General features: G+C 33.9%; 1 protein-coding gene across 3 annotated transcripts; it reads right to left on the bottom strand.

The window, feature by feature from the left end:
* Positions 1–728: 728 nt before the first annotated feature.
* Positions 729–24,066, bottom strand: LOC105209211 (tachykinin-like peptides receptor 86C). 3 transcript variants are annotated; one of them, XM_011179509.3, is made up of 8 exons: positions 23,056–24,066; positions 5,875–6,458; positions 5,584–5,749; positions 4,990–5,122; positions 4,671–4,869; positions 3,492–3,706; positions 3,024–3,128; positions 729–2,936 (listed from the first exon to the last, which is right to left on the bottom strand). In XM_011179509.3, exons 2-8 carry the CDS (start codon positions 6,359–6,361, stop codon positions 1,851–1,853), a joined length of 2,391 nt encoding a protein of 796 aa, XP_011177811.2. In that variant the 5' UTR covers positions 6,362–6,458; positions 23,056–24,066; the 3' UTR covers positions 729–1,850. The 3 variants fall into 3 exon arrangements, with proteins under 3 accessions (XP_011177811.2, XP_011177810.2, XP_054087717.1); XM_011179508.3 differs by having other exon boundaries at positions 729–3,128; XM_054231742.1 differs by having other exon boundaries at positions 729–3,128; positions 23,669–24,066.
* Positions 24,067–24,768: the final 702 nt, after the last annotated feature.

The following is a 24,768-nucleotide window of genomic DNA, read 5'->3' as shown; positions in this document are numbered from 1 at the left end:
CATTTTGTATATATGTACATTTGTATGTATTTATCGTACTATATACCAACAATTAATTCATAAACCGTAGGCATACATAAGTACACGGCACTAACTATCTACTACGCTATGCATTTTTTGTTCATGTATGTATGAGTGTAAATCGTGGGGCACAGCCATTTTCCGCAACTCCATAAGCACGGACATAATTAAACTTTTTCTCTGCACGCTAGGAATAAATTCAACAGCATTTAAAACTACTATTTCCTAATTACATTACGCTTTTTAAAAGTCTCATTTAAGCAAATTGCAGTTTTATAGTTTCACTAAGCCGGCAGCTATACAGCCAACAGTATAATACAACGCTAATAAGTGTCTACGCACTAAGTTGAGAGGCGAATAAAAAGCAGAGGCGCCAAACACTTAGAATTTAAAAATTTTTATTTCGAATTTTATTTGCATTGTAACACTTAAAAACTAAGTGGCAATTCTCAAGAGCGAGGTGCGTGTGTGTGTGTGAGGGAAAAGGCTGTGTGAAATGGAGAATCTTATCTAAATCTTAAATACTAAGTGTTCGCTTTCAACGCTTTTATTGTGCACGTTTTTTGTGTAGTTTAATTTGTTTTTGTATTATTTTCGTACTCGTTTGTACTTTGGAAGTTCGCAAACGCTTTAAGCTGACAATTTTTATGATAGTTTGAGTGCAAATCTGTTAGTGTAATCCTCAGCAACATGAATTTGAGATAGAAAGTTTTTAGCGCCACAAAGAGTGTTAAGAGTGCTAGTTTTATGTCTCTCTTGTGGATTTTGGAATGGGGAAAAGTCTTAAGTTCACTTTCACGTCAATATTATAATAACCATTAAAAGTTGTATAATGTTATTTTATTTATATTATATTATTTTATTTTATTTTATTTTATTTTATTTTATTTTATTTTATTTTATTTCATTTCATTTTATTTTATTTTATTTTATTTTATTTTATTTTATTCTATTTTATTTTATTCTATTTTATTCTATTTTATTTTATTTTATTTTATTTTAAGGTATGTTAAGTAAAGGCATATATTATTTTCCATACGTTATGTCCACAACTTTAATGTGCTAATAATCATAAGCATAAATCTCGTTCTTAGCGCTAAATCTATTCTATTTTCTCTCTTCACAGTGGCTGAGAATTGTCATTTACATATGTCGGACTCAAAGTGGGGTTGAGTCTGCTTTTAGTTAATGTCATGCCATTTGTAGCGATACGACTGTCTGACTAGGGATTTCTTACAATTTATTTTATTTCTGTATTTACGCAAATGTGGCAAATGGTTGCGATGCGACAAATCTACAATGGCATTCTCTGATACACACTCTGACACAAGAACCTTCATTTGTCTGAAATATATGCGTGTTACGTGGTTGGCTAGATGTGGCAACAAATTGCGGAGATAAGTGGCCTAACACGCTGACGAGACAGATGACTTAGGCAACTCGCACTTTCTATGTTCGTGACTTTGCGGATGATGATGAAAGGAGACGGAGACAGATTGTTTGTACATATTCGAGTATGAGACTGATTTTGGGAAACTTGTGATTCTTTGTTTTCAACAATTTAGTTGGTGTCAATTTGTGTAGCTTTGAGCTTCAAGCGTGGCTTCTAAGTGCATGTGGATACATATGTGGGAAGTGAGTACACTAGCAAACATATAAGGGTGCAAATGAGGACGTGAGGTGCCGCACAGTACAACTATGACGCCATCTGGTCTCGGTGACCGGACAAATGTCATGTCTACGTTTACCTAACTTTCTCAAGTTGAACCTAACGCTGCACTCTTTCGTAGTGTCTGTGTCTGCGAGTGTGTGCCTGTTGACGATGCCATTCACAATTTCTGTCCAATCATTTCGACATTTAGCGTAGACTCCAGCACCGCCGGTGACGTGGACGATATGCTACGCATAAGAGCCGTTCGTGGGGTGGGAGTACTAGAGCTTGTGTGAGTTGTAGAGATACTGTCCTGTCGCGACCTACTACTACCACCTGGACCACCACTGCCGACATGTCGTCCATTCAGCTCTTTTTTACGAGCTCGCCAATGAAAGATGCCTGTTATGGAGTCAAACGTTTTATGTGTCCGCGCGCCGTTCGCGTTACGCGCCTGTTTCTTCTTATCGTTTTCGTACGTCGTAAACGGTGAGCCAGGCACATTAGGGGTGTTAGAGGCGCTTCGCATTAGTTCAGCACGCGGCGCAGACTTGGCCAACAAAGTGTCCTGGTCACGTCGACTGATTATTTTTGAAAGTTTGAGACGCGTTCGTGCCGGAGTGTGAATGTCCAATTCCGCTATGGAATTAACCGGTTGTACGGTGGGTGCTGGTTGAGGGGCAGACATACGCGCCCTTGTCAGACTGTGTGGTGTGGCGGGTTTCGCCAACTCGGACTCAAGTTCACCCATACAAAGAGTGTCGCCAAGTTCATACTGACTGGCGTTGCTGTCCCACTCTTGCGAGTTAATCGACATGCGATCATCGCAAAGAGGTCGCGCATTACGCGGCGCATGCACCATACTATTGCTAATGACGGAGCGCCGTAAGTTATCACTTCGATTGCAATTTATGCCCACCGACTGCGGACGAACGTGACAATAGTTGTGCGCTGTGCCCAATTCTATGTCTAGTAGTATATTGCTATCGGCGCCATTGGATCGTTGCGATAATTGAGATTGCAGCAAGTGATGGTGTTGCTGTTGTTGTTTCGCTGCAGTTAAACCATTTACTTGATTGGTGGCGATTTCATCACGCTTGCTCAGTGTAGTCGTAAGCGGAGATTGCGAGCCGATGGAGGTGTAACGCGAACGATTGGATGAACGACGACTAACGCTATTGCCACCCTTTCCGCCCATAGTCATGCTTCCCATTCCACCGCTGCTGTTGATTGTGGTCGTCGTTGTTGTTGTTCGGATGCTGTCCTGCAGAGAAAAATGATGGCTTTGGTCACGACAATGCAATTGCATAACTCGGTAAGAGTGGTAGTGATCGAGAGCATTGTTATTCACCGTTGTATGAAGACGCATGGAACCGTTCTGTCGCAGTAGGGCGCTGTAATTGTGGCTTTGACTCTGAGAGCGACCGGGGAGTCCGAATTGACGAGCTAAAGTTACCTGCGAAGGAGAAATAAATATCATTCTTTAATTTAAGAAGTTAAACGTGAAGTACATTAAAATTATTGTGTGAAATCGTATGGGCCTCCGAAGATATGAGATGTGAAATGATATGATAAGACTAGACGGTGAGGGATATCATGCAAGGAATTGGACGTCGCTCTATGCGAAAACTAGATTCGATATCATGAGGTAATATTTTGGTAACTGTGGAACTAATGGACTTGATATGAGATCCATTGAAATGGACTAATAAGGGGGAAAATAAGGGGTATATTAAATAAGTGGAGGCGAGATGAGACCGAGATGAGTTTAGTATAATTTGTTTTCACCTAATCATAAAGTTTATTTAACTTAGCTCACCTTAAAAGCATCACGAAATTTGTGGCTCATGATGTTGTACAGCAACGGATTGATGCAGGTCGAGAGGTAATACAACACACCGGATATGAGGTCGACAGCTTCGAAGACATCTTTGAACAGTTGAGATTCAATGTTCGCGCTGCTGCCATACACAGCCATCAAGCGTTGCGCGTGGAAGGGTGCCCAACAGAGGAAGAAAGCCACAGCGACGGCAACTGTTGTACGCAGAGAGGATGAAAACATTTGTAAATGACGCGCCATCAGAGAAAAAAGAAAAAAGAAAAGAAAAAACACAAAATGGAAGAAACAAAGAAAAACATACAAACGAGCAAACATAACTTAAACTCGTCAATGATTTATAAATCTACATAATATGGGAATGATGACTCCATACAAAAAGTAAGATAAAGTCAATGAGACATGGAATATGTGTATAAACTGATCTCTAACCAAATATATGTATAGCTGAAACATCTGTGGATTTCCTAAGCCTAAAAATAGAGACTATACTGAACCATAACTAACAGCCATCGCATGAATAAGCTAAATAAGCCAAAATAAACATTCACCCTCTACCCTTATCCAAATTATCTGTCTGCTATATTAAAATTTTCATTTGGCGATACAGCCTGTTGAATGTTGGCTTCGCGTGCAGACCGTGTGGCAAGAGGTTGCGGCAGCGATCGCCCGCTGCTCAATTTGACATTAATTGACTTGAGCAGGCGTGTTGTTTGCGACGCCAACACAAAATTATGTAAATATTTGCTTAGGCATATTGTACCGGAACCTCTAAAAGGATTGGCATAGCGTACTCCTGAATTAGAGAGGTTTGAGATTCGTCTATTTCGGTTTGTTTGTTTTGCCGAAACTGTGGTGGCGCAACAGGTGCGTGATGAAATCACATGAAGGAATTATGTAAATATTTGTTGTGCTCGAGGAATATTTAATATTTTAAGTGCTAATTCCCTCAAATGTAACAATACAATTATAGTTTTCATAAAAATATATGATTTATTTATTAAAAGGATTGTGTAATGCCTTTGTAGGAATAAGCTTGAAAATATTAGGTTGAACACATAGTGCAGCGGAGTAAGTCGCATAGTCTCAGGAACTTGAATACAACTTTCAAATAAAAACATCGAATGAGATTTATGCGAATAACAACAATAAACAACTCACCCAACATTCTGATCACACGACTTTGAGCGCTGATCCCTCGATGCACATCTAGACTACGCCGTGGCATTGCCTGAAGCAGGCGGCTCCGTTTCAACTTTATGCCAATCAGGACGTAGAGCACACAAATCGCCGTCATGGGACCGCCAAAGAAGATAAACCCCGATACGGCGAAAACATGTTCGACAAAGTGATTGCCAATCTGTGAAAGAGGGAAGATAGCAATTTTTCAGCATGTAATAGACGGAAATGTATAAGAAAGGTAAAGGTAGCCACTAGACTACTACATTTTCAATGGTCATTTACAACCCATTGAACTTACCGTGCAAGATGTCCCGCCCTGCTCGGACACAACAGAGAATTGCATTGCCTGTGGCAGAGCGAGCAGCAGCGCCGTCACCCAAATGGCGAAGATGAACTTGATAGCGCGCGAGAGCTTCGACATGGTGTGCTGTCTGCAATTAGGCGATAAAGAAGTAGCGGAAGAGAGAGAAAAGAGAGATAGTCATTTACTAGGTACGCATGGAGTGCAGAACTGAAGGATACAAAAATATATTATATTCAAATAGGTGCGTGTTTGACTGTGTAAATTAAAGTGGTAATCGAGAAACAGCAACATTGTGTGGAGTGCCCTAAAAATAGGAAAGCATATCGCTCCAATTAATCGGAAAAGCTGTCTGTTCAAACTGTAAGTTGTAGAAAACAGTGAAAACAAAAATCCAAAAATAACTGTGTCTTCCACTGCTTGTTCTTATTATTGCTGTCACATTAACTGATTAAGCGAAGTGCACCTAACTTGATTAAAAAACTACAAATAAATATAATTTAAAAAATATATCAACGACGAATTACAAATGACAGCTGAAAACAAAATCGAAATAAAACCGTTAATTACTTTGAACCGCTTTGTACTCACCGAAAGGGATGACATATCGCTATGTAGCGTTCAACGGTAAATGCCGTTATTGTCAGCACGGTCGCATTGGTAGCTGTCTCCGCTAAAACACTGCCAAGAATGCAAATTACATCGCCAAATGGAAATGCATTGGGATACCAATAACTGTAAACATCTTGAGGCGCACCTAAAATTCAAAACATTGATATATAATGGAAATATAATATTATTTATTTTGAATACTAGAATGCTACAAAATTTTATATCTGTATGTATTTTATCCAAAATATATGTGATACAAATGAAACTCACCAGATAGCAGTAACATCAAATCCGACACCGCCAAGTTGAAGAGGTAGAAATTGGTGGCGGTGTGCATGAATTTATTGCGCGATATGACAATGCATGTGATGAGATTACCCAACACACCAGCCACAAATATGATGGCATAGAAGACGGTGAGCGTAATCAAGACGGACATGGGGAGCTGTTGCTCTTGCGGCGACTCCCAGGTCTGATTCAGCTGCGCGGTGTTTAGCAGATCCGTCAGGTTCTCCGTGGAGATGTTCAGTGTCAGTGACATATTGTGCTTGAACGCTTCGCTCTGCAGCAGCTGCTGGAGATCCACCATGGAGGACGAGTCAAAGGCAAAGAGCTGCGAATTGGTATAGTACGCTTGACTTACTGCGACCTCGTCATCGAGGAGCAACATTTCGTCAGATGTTGAGGCGGTGGCTAAAGTACCGGCGGCAATGGCAACTGTTGCCAACTGAGGGTGCCAAAGTGCGTGGGAAAACATCTTGTCTAACAGGAGGAAGTAATTGCAGCGTTGGATGGGGGTGGAACTTAGTTGCTGGTGTGAAATTTCATTTTATTTGGTTGTGGCGCGGTCTTGGCTGTAACATAGAGAGAAATATGTTATTTGGTGATGATGATTCTGTTAATCTCGGATATCCTAAATTTCTCTCATGAGATTTTTTTTTATCTATTTCAAATATCGCATGCCATTTTTCTGTAGTATATTTTTTTGCTGGTCATACTCTTTCTGTCAACAATAGCTATTCGAATGTAGAGTTGTGGTTTAAAGGTAAAAAAGGAGAGTCAAATTAAATACAAAGAGGAAGAAATCTGTGCTCTCTAATCTCTATTATGCTATAGAATGCAAACTACTTAAGCAATTAAAGAACTTTGGTGGAAAACTTACATTCCTTGAAGAGGGATTCATGGGCTTGCTATTTGTTTATCCTGCGTTGTACATTTTTAGGCTCATGAGCACATATAAAGGTAAAAAAGTGAGTTGGACTGAAATACTCAGGACTATTTAACCACAAACAAAAAAAAAAAAATTAATTTCCTCAACACTTGAAATTAAAAAACTGCTGGCGACTGTGTGTTTTTCAAAACACGTCCTTTCCATTTACAATTACCGAATTTTCTCTCTTTCTCTCCCACTCTTTCTCTGTACACTGTTACTAGAATTTCATGCGTAGGTGTTTGAACAATTTTCGTGGTCAGCAAAATGAGAAAAGTGTAAAATTTTCAGTAATTGAAAGTACTTCCACAAGTAGCATGTGGGTGGGCACTCAGGTGTTTAGCTACCGAGCTACCGAACGAGTGTCATTTAACGTTTATCGCCTGCCTACCTCTTCGCCTATGCTTCCAGCTAAGCTCTTTTGACTGCTTGACATTACAAGTCCCAGCAGTTAAGCCTAATTGCGATTGTTTACTGTGCTGCTCTTGGGTGGAAATTCTTTGATAACTAGGGCATTACTCTTTGGTGCTTAGAATGTAGTGTATAACGGTATTTTCATATTTTGCTGACTTAAAAAATGAAATGAACAGGGATTATGTGAAGCGCCCAACAATTTCATGGGGGTTTAGGCAAATTAATTAAGGTAAAAAGGACTTATGATACAGATCCCAAGTAGCTTGGTTTATAATGCAAGTTGAGCTGTTGAAATTACTAAGAGTTCAAACTGCGGTGTAGGTACCAAAGTTGAGTTAGTCACAAGGAGTGTCCTGCGTTGAACTTGTAGTCCCGAACTTAACTAATATTCTTAATTTTAATGCATAGCACGACATGGCAGATGTATAACTTCTGCTCAATTTCGCTTTCTCACACTCTTGTAATAAAATCGTTAACACAATTGAGCAATTAGCAGGAATTCTGCTGAGTTTGACAAATTTGAGTTCTCGAAACTTTTCACGCAAATATTAAATAGAAAAGATAAAAATTTATCTACCACTTTGCATAAACAAAAATTTCGCGTTAACGGGGAATTTCACACCTAACTGTCATGGAGTTGGATTAGATTGCATCTACTTTTCACTAATATACAAATCAGCGAAGTGCGAGTATATTCATTATCCTATGGTAGCGTGTTTTCTATTGGAAGTGCAATATCAAAGCTAATTGAGACATGTTTTCTATATCGTAACAAATCCATATATCCACGACATATGTGGATATACAGAAGTTTATACATATTCTACAAAGGGAAAGTTAGATAAATTAGAGTTTTATGAGGTACAGCATTGATTTCAATTTGTAAAAAATAAAAACACTCAACGGCCATTTAGCGTATGTTTTTTTTCTGTGAATAACCAATTTGGAAATTTCCATGCAGCAGACGTAAATAAACGACACCGTGTGGTTGATAATGTTTACTTAAGCGACGGTGCAAGGACGAACCAATGACCGCAGATTTTTCTTTTACACATGTGTACATATTTATTATATATCTGGAATTTCGCGTGCGTTTTTTCCAGCTCGTGTCTGAGTTTTATGGTGCTCGCTGTGAACAGGAATAGCCACGTGAATGCAATAAATTGAGGACAGCGGCTCATCGTGAAAACATAAATCACTTAACGGTTATTTGAAAGCAGAGTTTCATGTACAAAAGAACATACATACATACACAAGAAGATACTTCTTTGTAATTTCAATCATATACACTATACTTCTATTAATATCACAAATATACATATGTACATTTATGGATGTATATACAACTGCAAAATAAGCTTTCGCCGTTATCCTAGCTTTTCTGAATTTAAGTTGTTAAACTGTGATGTTACATGGAAAGCTAAGAAAAATTTCGTGAAGATTGGTTGGTAGTAAAATGAAACGTATGCCTTCACTTGCTGCTTCACTTGCTGCTTCCTTTATGCAAAGGGTTAAATTAATATTAAACAGTTTATAGTCCTCGATCAAATTATAATGGAAAATTTGTAATTAATTGAAGATCAAAACACTTATGTACTTTGCTTGTGAGTTAAACAACCTCGAATTTCTGTTAAACTCTTATTTCATAAACTTAAAAGTCATGAGTTTAAAGTGTTCTCAGCGGAAAATTAAAAGTGCTTTGAATTTATGTGTTGACTTCAAAAAGCTTATACTTGAAAACTTGAATTTGCTGCTTCCTTGGACAAGTTGCGCAGAAATTTATGAACCCTGGTTGACTCTTAAAGGTGTCTGATATTAGTTTTAATTTCACCAAACGCTTGTTGCCATTGCAGTTTCAGCTTTCTGTTCTTCAAAAGCCCACTACAGATAAAAACATGCTTAGCTGATGACTTTGAACTCTTTTATTCCCATAATTTGCACTAAACAGTCATGGTAAACATGGTAAACGTACGCATAAATAAACACACACACACTGATGAGTATGGTGAGAACTTGGTTAATTACAATTCATTAGCAGGTGCACGCGCTCATCAACTTATCACCAACTTCGCTGATTTATCGTTTCAACCGCAAAAAGTTAACGGATGTAAGCCCATACTCGCATATAATTGTCAGAAACAACAACAACAACTATATATTTTTGCGCAGTAACAACCATGTTTATATTTCTGAGGACTGGCTGTGTGCTTTATGTTCAATGAATAGAAAAACGCATATAAATTACATAATTTAGATATGTATATAATAATTGGCTAATAAATATTTCCTTTTGATTGACGGAATGCAATAAAGCTCTATAGGTGATTGGTTAGAAACCAATAGTTCCGTATGCTTGTGTAATTGATGAGTTTATTTTTAGATTACAATTAAATGTTTGAAGTATTTGTTAAAATTCTATATGTGATATTTTACATATGTATAGTCTATACAGTCTACATACATATGCATGTAAATGTGTGCAACTTTTGACTTGTGCTTCTGTGATAATTTATGTCACTCGTGACGTCGGTTTTTATGATACTAAATATATCGATTAGAGATAATGATGTTTGAGATTTGTTTATATTTAGTTATTTCTCTCGGAAACCTGGTAAAAAATATAAATACCTTCAGCTTTTGTAGAAAATAACGCCATTGATTGATAATCTTATTTTTATCGCATAGAATAAAGATAATTCAAGAATTATTGATTGCTTGCACGAGCAAAAACAAAAAAATCAAAAATAAAAGAATACAACAAATACAAAAATTATACAATATGCAATAAAAGGCGCTCATAGAAGCTATAAATCACGAAAAACAATATAAAAACTTGTCTGTGGCTTCGTTGGAATATGAGTAGATAATTAACTGGTAGCCACTATCAACAGCTGATCGACGACTTGGGTGGTAGATAAATGTAGAATATGCATATATATAATAATATGAATATCTGTATTTTTTATTTTGCAAATTTTTGTATAGCAAATGTGTGGCAAGACAAATAATGAAACAATTATTATGTTGATATTAATCAACAGTTATATGTATAATACATATACTATATGCGGAGTTTAATCTTTTAAGCTTCTGGAATTTAGAAATGTAGTATACAAGCAAAATGAATGAATTAACTCTTAATGTGAAATAACTGTCAATATGATGGATATTCTTTGATACTTTAACATTTTAACGAAAATATAGTTGAAGAAGACGAGAAATGATGTTATAAATAACGGAATAAGATTTAGATATACTAATATGAGATTTTTAATCCAGTGAAACTTCCATTTGTGCTTTTATTTTGATAAATGTAACAATCCTTTCAAAACGAATAATAATATTTCCATTTTAATTTGGTATGACTACTATGTGCTCTTTCAGTAATTAATTTTTCATGTCAAACTCTACACTACATCACGCTAAATGATTTGGTAAACAAACAAAGTATACATAATGTACTACTGATAACGTATACGCCCTGTGGAACACCACTTGTTGGCATATTCATATGTAGCTGTTTGTGAAAATAATATTCCACTGACATTAAACAGGTACATTTTTGGACAACATAAATTCAATTTAGTCTCTCTTCCCTACTCTGGAAATTTACAAATACCGTAAAGTTATAATAACTTTAGCGGAGTACAATTACTTTTAAATTTGTAACTATTCATGACACCGTGCAACACTTTACTCATGTGCAACATCAGAACCAGTTAGCTCAATCCACGCATCATACACGTGCATATATTTCACTGTTGCAAGAAGTGAAGCGCATGACATTGTGTTTTTATATGCACTGTTGATATCCATTCCATGGCATTTGGCATTCCATTACAAAGCACAACCGTCGATATTCCAGTAAATTTGCATATATATTTGCAAACAGGAAATCGCTTACAATACGAAATATGGCTATCTAGTTTCCATATAGTTGATAGAACAGACATTGTACGATTCCAAATAGCAAAATACTAACACAAACATAAGTATATGTGTGGGTAGATACATTAGGATAATCTGTAAAACATCTATTTCTTGTACAATTTTTGTATGAATTTTTGGTTACTAATGCGCTAAACCATTTATCGATTATGCGAAAATAAAGTTCTAAACTCAATTTTTAGATATACCAAAATGTACACATCATAAAAGCAATTTTTATTTTATATCAGGATCAGGATAAAACTACAAGATGCTACAATTATCGAACTAAATGTGCATTAAATTGCTTCAGAATATGCCATACTCACACACACAGGCTATTTTGTACTCTGCTTTCACCCTCAAATTCACCTTAACTGCTTAATATTTGCTTTATGCTCAAAATATCCCCACTGCATCTGCAAACCTCTACTACAAATCTTTACAAATCCCGTAGAAAATTTACTTTGCTTTTTGTATAAAAAATATATGAAATTGCAATTTTCCCCTACTGTCTGCAGCCACCTACGCGAATGGCGAGCCAGTCAGCTTAACGTATATATGTTAGGATTATTATTTGCCCTGTTGTACACTGCAATATGATATGGTCTCATATGCTTTAGTAAGTACATGTGTACTTGCATTGTCAAGTGTTTCATTCTGTTATCTTATAGAGCATGCTATGAACTGTAAAGCAGTAAATTGAAAAGTTAAAGTGGTCAAAGTAAAAATTCTTCTGTAAATGTTTATTATTGTAATTTTTTTCAAAAATTAAATTCTTGACTGAAGAAAGACACTTTGCAAATGTATTTTAGTTTTGGTTGTAATGTTGGAAATATTCTGTAAATAAAATAGAAGCTTCCTAACTTCATGTAATATCTATTTCAGTCTTAATTGATTACTTAAGGCAATTAATTAGAGATTCCCGCAATCATATCGATTTAATCAAATGTGTAGACGCAATAAATCAACGATGTCTGGCAGGAAAAACAAACTTGCCACATATATTTATAATGCAATTACGTACAAAAAAGACACAATAATGATGATGTATGCGAGTGAAGAATAAGCGACGCTGATTTGATGTTTTTGACAATAATTGGAATTTTATTGTCATCGCATATTCCTAATTAGATTCACACTATGATAATAAACAAAAACAAAGCCAAGTATGCATATTTAAACGCACATATTCATATCCACATGACTGAAAAGCACATGTGAGCACATATTTCATTCATTTCTGCAGACAGATTTAATTGTTTTCCCTCTACTTCTTGTTTTCTTTTTTGTTTTGGTTCTGTTTTATCAAGTCATTCGCAAGAACTCTCAGTTTATGGCAGTGCAGATATGGAATCTGTTGCATCTGGAGTGGCTTATATTTGTATATATAGAGAATGAATGCAACGGGGTCCAATGGATGTTTTCAAATATCTATTTGAGCACACTGATTATTTCTATTAGCATTTGCGTGAAACACACCAATTTGTTTCTCTGTTTATGCGCATACATCTGTTTATATATAATATCTATCGCTGATATTTATTATGTACGTATATACAATATAAATAAAATTGCTGAAATGTAAAGGTTTTTGCAATTTATATTAATTTTTTATTTTTTTTTTGAAATCAATGCGTCTTTGTTACGATTTTATTCTATTCTGTTGATTGAGCGCCAAATATTTAAACAAGCGTACAACTACAACAATAAAATTCCACAACAATTGATAATTGCATTTGAGTTAATGATGATTCTTGATAAATAACATTTGAAATAGACGTTTTTCTAAGTTTCATACATACAAATTTAAAAAATGCAGATTAAAATAAAAATTGGTTTATCAGTTTGGCTTTCCTCTTCAAGAATAAATAAGTTTATATAAAAATTCTTTTAATTTGTATAAATGTATATTTCCTCAATTTCGATTATTAACTTTATTTAAAATTTATTTAAAATATATAACATGCGATAATTTATTTCTTGATAGAGATCTTATTTCCCACACATTATTTGTCTTTCAAACGTCTTATATTTAAACCATTTTCCGGATGTTTATTGCCCTTAAGTCAAACTGCAATGTCGGCAAGATATGCTAAATAAATTTAAATTGAAAGCAAAATCGCATAAATTATTCATCCGCAACCTAAGTATACATAATCAAATATTTAGATACGTAGTTGTAAACTGCGTTGAAATAATTTTTTGTTCATGTCGATAATATCAATATTTTTATACTCTCGTGTTCTTTATTAAATATGTATACTTGTAAAGAGCGTAGAAATATGCGCATATTCTGTTTACCTAAATATTGAAGTTACTGCCACCGGACCACTTTTCAGTGAAATTTTTGCCTCAAATTTATAACACTGTCATACATACTCTATACCATATTAGTATAATATTCAAGGGATGTTGTAGAATTTAATAAGTTAATAAAAAATAATAATTTTTTAAAACCCATTTCTTATAAGTTCTTAAATTGATTATGTGTTGTCAGTTTCATATAGATCTACTAATTTTATTTACTAATTCCAATTGTTTATTTACGCTTTATTTGTTATTGTTGTGGGTGCGATGCCCCAATTTAATACTCAACAAATTAACCGCTGTCTATAATTCACCAACAAAAATCAAATAAAAAATAATTATCCCGGTTCGAACACCACACAATAAGCAGAAACAATTAAAATTAGCAGGCATTTAAAGGCCATTGATACACTTTGAAAAAAAGAGAAGCAAAATAAATATGTGAAATATTTGTTTACATAAGCAAGTACAAATCCCCTAGCCTTTATGTGTCACTTCGATGACGCAGACTAATTTGTTGGCTTGACTTCGTATGAAATGAGCAGCTAAATATTTTTTTATCTTTTGAGTTTAAAATATTTGCGAGAACATGCTTGAAAACCGCAAGTTCTTAAGAACAAATCAATAAAAGTAAAAAATTATGTTGTCACTAGTTTAGCAAGATTGAAATAAAGGCTGCAGCAATATACTGCTGTGAAATAGTCGCAATAAAAGTTTAAAAATTATTCTAAAAATAATTTTTAAAAATCTTCAACTAAATTTTATTTTAGAAATAAAATTATCTTACAAAAACATATCATAAGAATTTTTAATTTTAATTGTAAATATTTTTATTTTTTTTAATTTATTTTTTTTGTTTTATTATTCTCAGAAAAGCATTTAAGCCGATCTTTTTTGTAAAAAGTACACACATCTACATACAAACATTTTCAAATTGTTGACTCATAAATTTCAACATTGCTTTGTTTAAATATACACACGTTTGGCATTATTAATTAGTAAACCGCACTGAATTACGCCAATTATTGAAGAAATAAAAATTTCGGTCAAATTTTATTGCACTCGGCGAATTTACTCATTTGTAAAGAAATTATGTTTAATTCATTAATTAAGGCGGTTGAAGCGAAAAATATAAAAAAGAGAATACACAAATTTATTGATGAAAGCGTTTTAAAATAAAATTTGCTAAGTCAAAATATGGCAATTTATAGAAAACTATGTATATATGTATACGTGTTTAAAAAGAATATTTTTGTAATGAAAAGTAACAACTGTAGCAACAATAAATAACAAGGGGAAATATCAGAGCGTCAATAATAACGCCACTGACCTAATAAATAGCAAATGCGCAAGAAATGTCAACATTAGCCTTGATATTGGCGACCAACTAATACAGACAAACACTCACACAAATATGCTCTTGTAGCCGAGTGTCCTTTGGCATGCGACATATTTATTTGTTTCACTTGAGACACCTTCTCAAATATATCCGAAGATGTATTAAAAATCTTTTAGAAATATTTAGTAAAAATATATTTATAGATGTGTGTGTATCTGTGCTGCTTTTTTGTGGGCAATTGTACAGACAAGTGACCGTAGCAATTCGTGTTGTATCAAAAGTAAACAAAACTCTTTACTTCTTCGAAAAAAATTGAATTTGTCTTTCTGTTGCAATTTTCTTTATAACGGTAGCTTTTAACGGTTATTAAATTTGTAACGGTTCTAGCTCACTTTTAAACGCTCTTTTATTTTAACACTTGGTTTCTCTCCTTTTCTTATTCCATTTTGTTCATTTTCATTTGCTATTACAATAAAATTCTCCCAAATGATTGCCTCTATGGCATTACACACACAACAAAAAACTCATTTCCTATACAATTTAAGTGGTTAGAGATCTTTAGAGTGTAAGATTGGCAGGGCGTATACTTAACAATTTAAGAGTACCCAAACATTATTTCAATGTTTTCGTTTCTCCTTATTGCAAAATTAAAACAATATTGACTATTTTCACCAAATAATAATCTCTTTTTGAATCATATAAATGTTCTAAATGCTTATGTGCTTAAACCTTTTAGGAAATTTACCCACCGTTTTGGTTTTTTCGGAACCTTCTATATATATTAATATAGAAACAATGTTGTTTTATTCCAAAAGCTCTTTACGATAATTAATGGCAAAGGTAACTCCTTCCAGTGATTAACGGTACAAAAAAATGATATTTGTATGTACAAACACGCTTAATTCCTTACCCCTTTCTATTCTGTCTTTGCAAACATTTTTCTTGAAACCTGCGAAAGTGTAATTTTTAATAATTTTGCCACCACCACATAAGTAGCTACCAGCTGTGCGTTTGGTCGACTTATTTAAACTTGTCAGTTGCACGTGCATATTATTTCACTTGAATTCACAGTTGAAGGAAAAAATCGCCAAAGAAGATGGCAGAAGCAACAAAAACAAAAAACATAAATGTGTTAAGCGCACGTTTTTCCAGCAGACAGTCAGAATATGGCTGCACGCGCTTACTCCCGCCAGTTTAAGGCGTTATACATCATATGGTGATCTGCTAACGGCCACCTATATTTGATCCCAAGTAGAATTTGGTCACAAAAATGAGAATAGCCGCAAAGTGGTTACGCAGCATGTTAGTGCTCAAGTTTGTGTGTGCTTTTAAAGAATCATGGCGTACATATACATATACAAAATGATATCGAATTCCAGCTGAATGAGCACACCGAGCGACAGTGTCGCAAAATCTAATTAATTCCAAGCATTTGCTGCCTTTTGGCAATTTCGTGTCGCACCTACTGGATACAAACGCCAGCTGTCACAGCTGTAGTTACATATGCGTAGGCACCGCAAGCACTCATGCACATACGTTGGATACTTATATTTCCAGGAAATCATATACACACACCCTCAATGTCGCGTCGGTTCATAAATGATAATTTTCAAGTTTGATAGCTATTCGTGGTGTTGCTGTCATTGCGGTTGTTTGTTGTGGTTTTTCTATTGGTTGAGGGCCTGCTTTACATGCCACTGATCAAATGGCCAAAAGCTTACGTGTTTTACACTTATCTTCACCTTCATTTGTATGTGTGTCACACTGTGTCGGCATTGGTAGAATATTTTTTAATTTATCTGCTTCAGATTTAAGGGTTAAAGATTATTTGCATTCGAGTGTAGCATTCGCAGAAAGTGAAAGAGACTTTTGGGAAAAGATAAAGTGACAGCATTAAAATCTCTATTGGTTTACAAGTCTTTCAATTCAATTTTCAAACCACTTACTACTGTTTCCTAATTTGTTCAACTTCTTTGTTTAAATTCTCCTTACCGGTTACATTGGAATATGTGCATGTGTGTATGTGTATTAGTAATGATAAAAGTCGATCTGGGATGATATTTGTAATTATATTCCCCTTAATTCTGCTCAGGATCAAAACAAGAAAATTGCAGGTTAAAAGTATGTCCAAGTATGTATGTATATTAGTAAGGTTAAGTTAACGAGAAATATTATCTGACTGTATAAATCATTCAGTGTATATTACGTTTGTCCTATATCCAAAATTATGACCACAGGCAATGGCTGTAATTGACTAAACTGCGCCTATTTGCATGATTAGACTAATCCACTACGCAACTTTCGCCATTATAATTATTCTCTCACTTACACCCACACATCACTCAGTTATTTACCTATTTTGGGTCGTCAAAATTAATTACTTTCGCTGTTATACTTTACTAAGCCATAGAGACGAAAACTGGAGAAGCAAGCGAGAATAAAATTAGTACTCTCAGCTTAACGGATAATTAAAATGTCTTACGCTCCAGAAAAACGTGCATATAAATATATGCAAATTCACTGTAGGTTCTATTTTATAAACTGGGTTTATTATATGTAAAATAATTTGTCTTATATTCTCTCATAAGCCTTTCTGGAAGAATTTCTTATAAGAGAGGAGTTCTAAATGTTACAAAATTCTGTAAAGTAATGTAATCCTCTGCTCAACAGAGGATCTTTTTGGCCCCACTCCACATCTCCCAGAATAAAAAAGTTGGTAATATTTTTTTTTTGACTTTTTCCTTCATTATATCAACCCGCTTCTTCACATATTGTAAAAAAACAGGAGAAAAAGTAAAATTCAATGAGTGTTTTAAGAGCATCCGTTTACTTTACATTAGCCGGGCATGAATATTTAAATGAAATGTAATTTTATTTAGCTCTTTTGCCATTGACTATCAATGTTTACTTGCTGACACCAAATGTCAACATATGTTTGCTTATATAAAATTTTGTTGCGTCAACCCTAGTTATTATATCCCGTAGAGTTTTTGCAAATTTTTTAAAATATTAAATACAGGAAAATATTTTTTGAATCACAATCGATTTCCATTTGGAGGCCAACATGCTTCAGACATTTACGTCTCTCTTAAGAGAATCAAAAAGTTCGGCAAATTTTAGTTTCATAATCGAAATATTGCATCCCAATTTCTTATTAACTATAGTTTATTGATTTACATTATTCAGAGCAAACCAAGTCACCAAACCATTTATGCATTAATTGAAATTACGCAAAGACTAATTTTCAGAATATCTCTAGGAAGTTCAGTGTTGAAGGGATTAAATAACTAATTTGAAAAGTAGCATACAAGTAAAGAAAGGAAGAACTCAACCAAACTGTCCTTTACTGTTGAGTAATTTCCTCATCTTTTCGCTTAAAATCTTGCAATGCTTTTGTATATGTATCAGTATACTCTCTTTCTTTCCAGTGAGCTCTTTCAATATCTGAGCGCTTGCGGTGCGGATTGGCTTATAAAATTTATAATTTATGACAAACACGCTTGTGTTCATTTCTAAATGACACTGCATGCTTTTTATAATTTTCTTCTAGCTTGGCAACTTTTTAGTTCAATTGAAGCGCAAAAACAAAAACTAAAAAAAGGTTGCATGCCTCAAGCAAATTTAGTTATGACTTTGTTTCTGGTTCAAATATGTGTGTATGTATGTATTTATACATTTTTTTTCTGTAGGCTTTGGAAATATTAATGCTACATATAAATACAGCCGATATAACATAAACATATCGCATGCGAGAAAAAATATTTTTTTGTAGCATGATATAATATTCCATAGATTTTTTAAGACTCGGTGTATGTTATTTGTTAAAAATGGAATAAATCCCTTAAGGAAAAGCTTTATTATAATTATCTCTACATCCGGATATGAATAGTTTTAGGTGAGTAATCAGCAATTAAAATATTTTATGTAATTATAATGCAAAGATTAAATTATACAATTCTACGCCTAGAATATACTAATTTTTTTTTGTATTTCCTTTTACACTCATTCATGTAAGGAACCCTGAGTGACTTTTCGTATTTTCTCAGTCATTTAATTTTAACTAGAATTAATAAACACGTGGAGATTTATGAATATATAATTAAGTACATAAATATTCGAACAAAAATGCTGTATTTTGGTATAAGCATCCCATACATATAATAAAATCAAATTAATTTGCATAAACTGTGTTAGTAAACACCAAACGCTTGTACCTATGTTCATTTGTGTGGATGTGAGAAATTTGTGTTACATTTTGTGTGTTGTAGTACATTTTTGGCGCGCTTCTTCTGGAGTACCATTTTTATATGAGTTTTATCAAACCAAATATCTAACTCGATTTTTCTATTAATTTCTCGCATATATTATTTCCTACGCACAAATCTCACTAGCTGCTGATTAAAGCTGTTAAAGAGGAAAAAATGTGCCACTCAGCACGTAGCTAATCATCCAGATCGTATATTTCACTCATCACAGAAATCGAAGCCAAAAGCGCTGACTTGCTGAACGCTAATAACTTTTCGGCGACATATTTAATTTCTTTGTGCGCGGTGTGCGATTAAACTGGTTTTAAACTAAGCAAAAAGAAAACAGAGAAAAACAACGACAAAAATAATAATAACAACATAAAATTATACAAAAATCTCAGTTTTTTGTTTTGGCGTTTCTAACAGAGCAAAATATCGCAATTCGAAATCGATATGAAAGCGAATAAACCAGCTGACATACAGATTGACACTTGGTTATGCATTTAAAAAAGTATAAAAATCGTAATAAACACACGCACATTTAGAGATATTTGTATGTATTAGAGTAATAAAACGCGCAGACGAGACTCAAAGGCAGATTCGAAAAGAAACTCAAATGTGAAACAAGTAAAACCACATCGGTGAATTAATTTCACATTCCAAATGTTCAAATATATTTATTTTGTTTTTATTATTTGTTCTTAGAGTGGGCAACGAACTAATACATTTATTTATATGTTTGTTGGTACTGGGCTCCTTAGTAAATATGCCAGCTCATAAAAGTCACATTAAAATCGCTTGGCAAATGAGAAACTAGCGAAACAGTTTCGGCGAATTGCCTTTGGCATGTGCGGTCCGTAGCATTGTTGTCCCTGGTGGATGTTTTCCGGTTTGCCCAAACTCATATAAGCACACACCTCTCACATGCAAGTGAGCACCTTTATGTGTCTGTAGCATTTTATTACCGATAATTCGCGGTTGAAGAAGAGTACGCTGCAGGCGTTCACCGTCCAATTCAATTGGATTTGTTAGCAAGCAATAAATTTTTAATCACTTTAATGGCTTGGTAACAAATTTTAGATGCCTTTCATTTTTAGTGCTTCAGTTACACCATTTAATTTGGCGAATTACATTATCTTCTTCTTTCTTAAATTATTAAGCTTGCCTAAAAATATTTACAAACGATTGTTTTCATTTTAAATCTTCTTTCGCACATCAGACAATTGAAAGACACTCAGTTAGTTTCACTTTCATTAAATATTTGTTCATGCGATCTCACAACTAGGCACTAGCTAGTCCTCGTTTAGCTTTACTTCCACTTTAAGGTTATTGAACCAGTAGTCGTCAGTCATGATAATCAACTAAATGATCACTTTAAATATAAAACAAATTTATTGAGCTCCATAAAAGGCCAACCAAAAATACCAAACCAAACTTTTGAAACAAAAATAAACAAAGAAAAAGTTAATTACATAAAAATGAGAACGGTAGAAAAGCAATTAAGCTTCTTCATTTTGGCGTCTGCTCTTCCGCTGAAATCTTATTCGCGGCCTTCTTTTCCTCCGCTCTTTTAAACGCAATTAAGCGAAGTAAATGACAACAAATTACCAAATAATCATTACCCAATTGGCTTTGAATGACAGCGGTCTCATTAAGAATTGAACCATAAAATGTAATCGCTTTCATTAAAAGACTGACGTGCGGAAGAGAATAGAAAACAATTTGTATGAACACCAACATGTTTTTTTAAAGCAACTACTTAGTTACAGTTATATATTACGAAAATATATGTATGTATGTAAACATTTAATATTTTTTATTATTTGTTGGTTTTGAATTTTACGCGTCACCAAAGTGTGAAATATCATTTGAAGAAGCTGAAGGGAAATATGTGACTTAAGGTATGGTCAAAATTTCAACAGTTTAAAGGGGTAAAACAATGAAAATAAATGGTTCTCCATTTGTTAAATAAAAACCTAATGCCAATGCTAATATCGTTTGTCGAAATTTGTACATCCCAGCCTTACAACTTTGTCATAGGAGCTTATATTACTTTTCCTTTTTGCTCTGGCTTTGTAAACACACACACAGATTGATAGGAAAGTGCTTGATGGTGCTGATGAAGCAAATGATGTTTTAATTAAACCGTTATGATCTGTACACGCAGTATAACATTGGTCGGTGAATGTTGAGTTCAACGAAGACTGATAACGGGAATTAAATGCGGTTGGCAAACTGTGGGCTACTTAGGAGCATGTAATCATTGGTCGAGATTTTGTTGGCAAATATTTTCAATGAATTTAAAGTATTTTTACTTTTCAAATAGTAGGCTGTATCCAAAGGCTGTTAGCTAGAAAATATAAAAGAAAAGCTCATCTTCACACCAACTAAATGCGCTTTTATTTTTGCTGAATTGAGAGATCAAAGAGAATAGGGTATCTACATCATTTTTGTATAAGAGTAAGTGGAAAAGTCAAATGTTGTTAGTAAATTCAATATCCTGTCGATAGTTATCAAAGGTTTGACCTCAAATACTACATTTGTATCCTGGCATAACAACAGAAACATATAAAGTCTTCTACACAACACTGTTAAAGTTTATTTTAATTTATATGAAGTCGCAGCCAAAACATATTTAATAAACACGAATATGGAAATAAGTTGAACTGCTCTTTTAGTTGGTTTCAAAGACCGTTATAGCAAATATCAAAAATGAAAAAGCTAGATACTGTCGTCAATATATGTATTTTTGAAAAATATGTCATAGGTCACTTAATTTAGATTCAATTTGAAGAAGAAATCATAAAATTATTGATTATAACTGTTAATATACTTTTTGCTTTCTCATGTGTTGTTTCTAAGCAAATATTAAGAAATTCAATAAATCGTTATTTTTAAAATATGGCTAATTTGAAATTTTATTGCATTTTTATGGCGGACACGCTCTTCATTTTTAATCATCATTCATTTATTTCATAACTGTTTGTTTCTAAATTCATACCTGAGTAATTTTGTTTATTTCGCTATTTTTAGAATACTCTCAACTGCATATTCTTTATTTGTAGACACTCCTTAAAAATATTATAATTTGGTTTCTTTACCGGCGAGACTGGTCGACTGAATCAGCTGTGAAAGCGAGAAAGAAGCTAGACCGAACAGTATCTAATCTTTCAATTTAGCAAACAATGTTGAGTTTGAGTGTTGAACTTGACTTTCACTTTGTTTATTACAAACAATATATGTTTTCTGGTGTGTCCATAATATGTCCCATATAACCAAGTTATTGTAATGAAGTCTGCGCTTTCACACAACTTTCTTTGTTTTTATTGATACGTTTCTCTTTCTTTCTTAATGTTCTGACTTTTGCTATGACCACCATTACAAACACTACTTTGCTTGCTCCTCCATTTTATTGCATTTAATATTGTCTTTTGTTATTTGCTTTGATATTTTATTGTCAATTATTTTTAGATCGTTATGTGCAAGTTGGATAAAGTGTCCAATAGCGACAATTGCTGTCATATTTTATTCCAATCTGTTAATGACCTCCTAAGAAAGTCTGTCAGTTATAAAAAGAGAAATAATATCTCCACGAAGTATAAGGCGATTAACAGTATTTTCCGTAAAATTTAATGAACTTGAAAACTTGTATTTATATTCTTAAGTGTAGTTATGGGATAATTTGTATTGATTTGAATAGAGTGTTTCCAAGTGTTGCAGTTTATTAAGTTGGTCAGTGTTTACTTTGTTTGAGAAATAATTTCATTAAACTTATATAGGATTCAGTAGTTTATTAGTGCAACAAAAATTATTTGATTTTTTTTCATTTGGAATTATCTTTCGGAATTTAATGATTCCGAAAGCACACAAAAAAATCGAATTAATTTTTAAATTTCAAAACAATATTTCGAAAACCGCTATTCAAAATTTTAAATTTGCTTAGACTCGGAATGTAACACTTTGTTGTTTGCTGTAAATTCAAAATAAAAATCTGCAAAACTCACCGTTTATTATTAACGAATAATCCACAATTCAAATTCTATGCATTAAGAAGCCAAATTTATGTTAATTTTCACAGCCAGGAGATATCCGAAACTTTTTCAAAATTCAATTTTTTATGCTTTGAAAACTTTTGCATTGGATTTCAAAATTTTACTGTACACTTCACAGTTTTTAATATAATAATTCAATATTCTTTTATATTTAATTATTTTAATTTATTATATTTAATTTTTCGAATTTTTCCAATATTTTTATTAACACATGTAATTTTTTCCCCTAGAAGCATTTTTATGTTACACATATATTCGTATTTTTCTGCTAATTAAGTCACGCTTCAAGTTGCTCGAAATTTGCATCACAATAAGCCACATTGCCAATATTTTTTTATAACATTGCTTAGTTTATAGTACTATTTATAAACATTTATTTGTTTATCGCACCATATTTATCTATTAAATTTGTCACATGAAATTTATTACTATTACAGTTCTACATTTCAAATTTTTCCACATAAATGCTTCTATTCACTCACTTTCATTTAATATTTCTCCAAATGAACACCAACATCACACAAATAACTTGATATTTCATTCAGCTTCTCAAGCAGCCACTAACCTGTTTTCAAATTTAAATTTTCAACACTTATTCTGAATTCAAGCACGACAATCGAAGCGAAAATATTTCATATCAAGTAATTTACATAATTCCAAAAAATAGCATTCGATTGGCCACTTCATTATTGTATTCAATTAACACGAAATTTATAAAAACGAAATAATTCGCTTATTGATATTCAATTCAAATATTAACGCACAATCCGCAACTAAGAACCTGCGCCGAACGCGGTCACTTTGAGATTGTCGTGCGACGCGTCGAATGAGTAACGTCCGACCGAGCAGTTGAATTAGTTCAGTCCTCTGCTTCTTCTTCTTTTAACAATCTTTACTTGCAAAAAAGAAAAAAATATATCCGACCTAACGTTCTGCACACGACCGGCAACAGAATCAGACTGAATGTAAATAAGCCAAACGGCTCACAGTTGCCTTCAATCAAGCGCCACCAGTCAACGACTGTCACTACCACAGTTGCTGCTTACTTCACTGCTTCTGCCTCTGCTGCTGTAGGTCGTTTGCTGCAGCGACGTAGAGTTGAACTGAGGCGTCGAAGTAGATGCGCAAAATAATTTAGGCAGAAGAGAACGCAATGCGGCAGCAGCAAATATAAACAGAGAAGTTTTTGTAGAAAGACAGTGTTTGTTTTTGTTGTGAATGCCATTGTTTATATTTGCATTGCTACCAATTAATTTTAACTGAGCGCCATACAGACAGCGTTGCCATACTGTTTTGTAGACAGCGTAATATTTGAAAAGAGACGCTCTCTTGCAGCAATTCGCCGCTACCAAGAGAACAGCGGTGAAAGACGCTGAAAAGAATTTGTGAATGAACGAAAGAGCGCACTCAGTGGTAAGAAAGCAGCAAGGCGCACAACTGCTGTGAAATTGTTCTCTTGGATAACAGATGCTTGTCCAAGGTCGCTCCTGTTAGAATTTCGCTTTCTTTTCCTTTTAATTTTTTGTTTACTTTCTGTTTTTATGACTTCTTTGTTCGCTTCCTCGTGAAGGTTGGTTACCCACTTGTCCTACGAGTAGCATGTTGCTTTTTTAGCGCCACCTAAAAAACTTTGTTATAGCAATGTGGCTTCACAGACGCACCTTC

The sequence above is a fragment of the Zeugodacus cucurbitae genome, chromosome 2 (genome assembly GCF_028554725.1).
Source record: "Zeugodacus cucurbitae isolate PBARC_wt_2022May chromosome 2, idZeuCucr1.2, whole genome shotgun sequence".
Lineage (NCBI taxonomy): Eukaryota > Metazoa > Arthropoda > Insecta > Diptera > Tephritidae > Zeugodacus > Zeugodacus cucurbitae.
The sequence above is the reverse complement of the archived record's forward strand: the minus strand, read 5'-3'. Positions and strand labels throughout refer to the sequence as shown.

Bases quoted from the DNA above. Each gene is read 5' to 3' on its own strand.
- LOC105209211 (XM_011179508.3), bottom strand. From the start codon at position 6,361: ATGTTTTCCCACGCACTTTGGCACCCTCAGTTGGCAACAGTTGCCATT. The intron at 5,123-5,583 runs GTGAGTACAAAG...GCCTAATTGCAG, and splicing joins GCGATATGTCATCCCTTTCG to ACAGCACACCATGTCGAAGC. The intron at 3,707-4,670 runs GTGAGTTGTTTA...TGCGTACAACAG, and splicing joins TCGTGTGATCAGAATGTTGG to TTGCCGTCGCTGTGGCTTTC.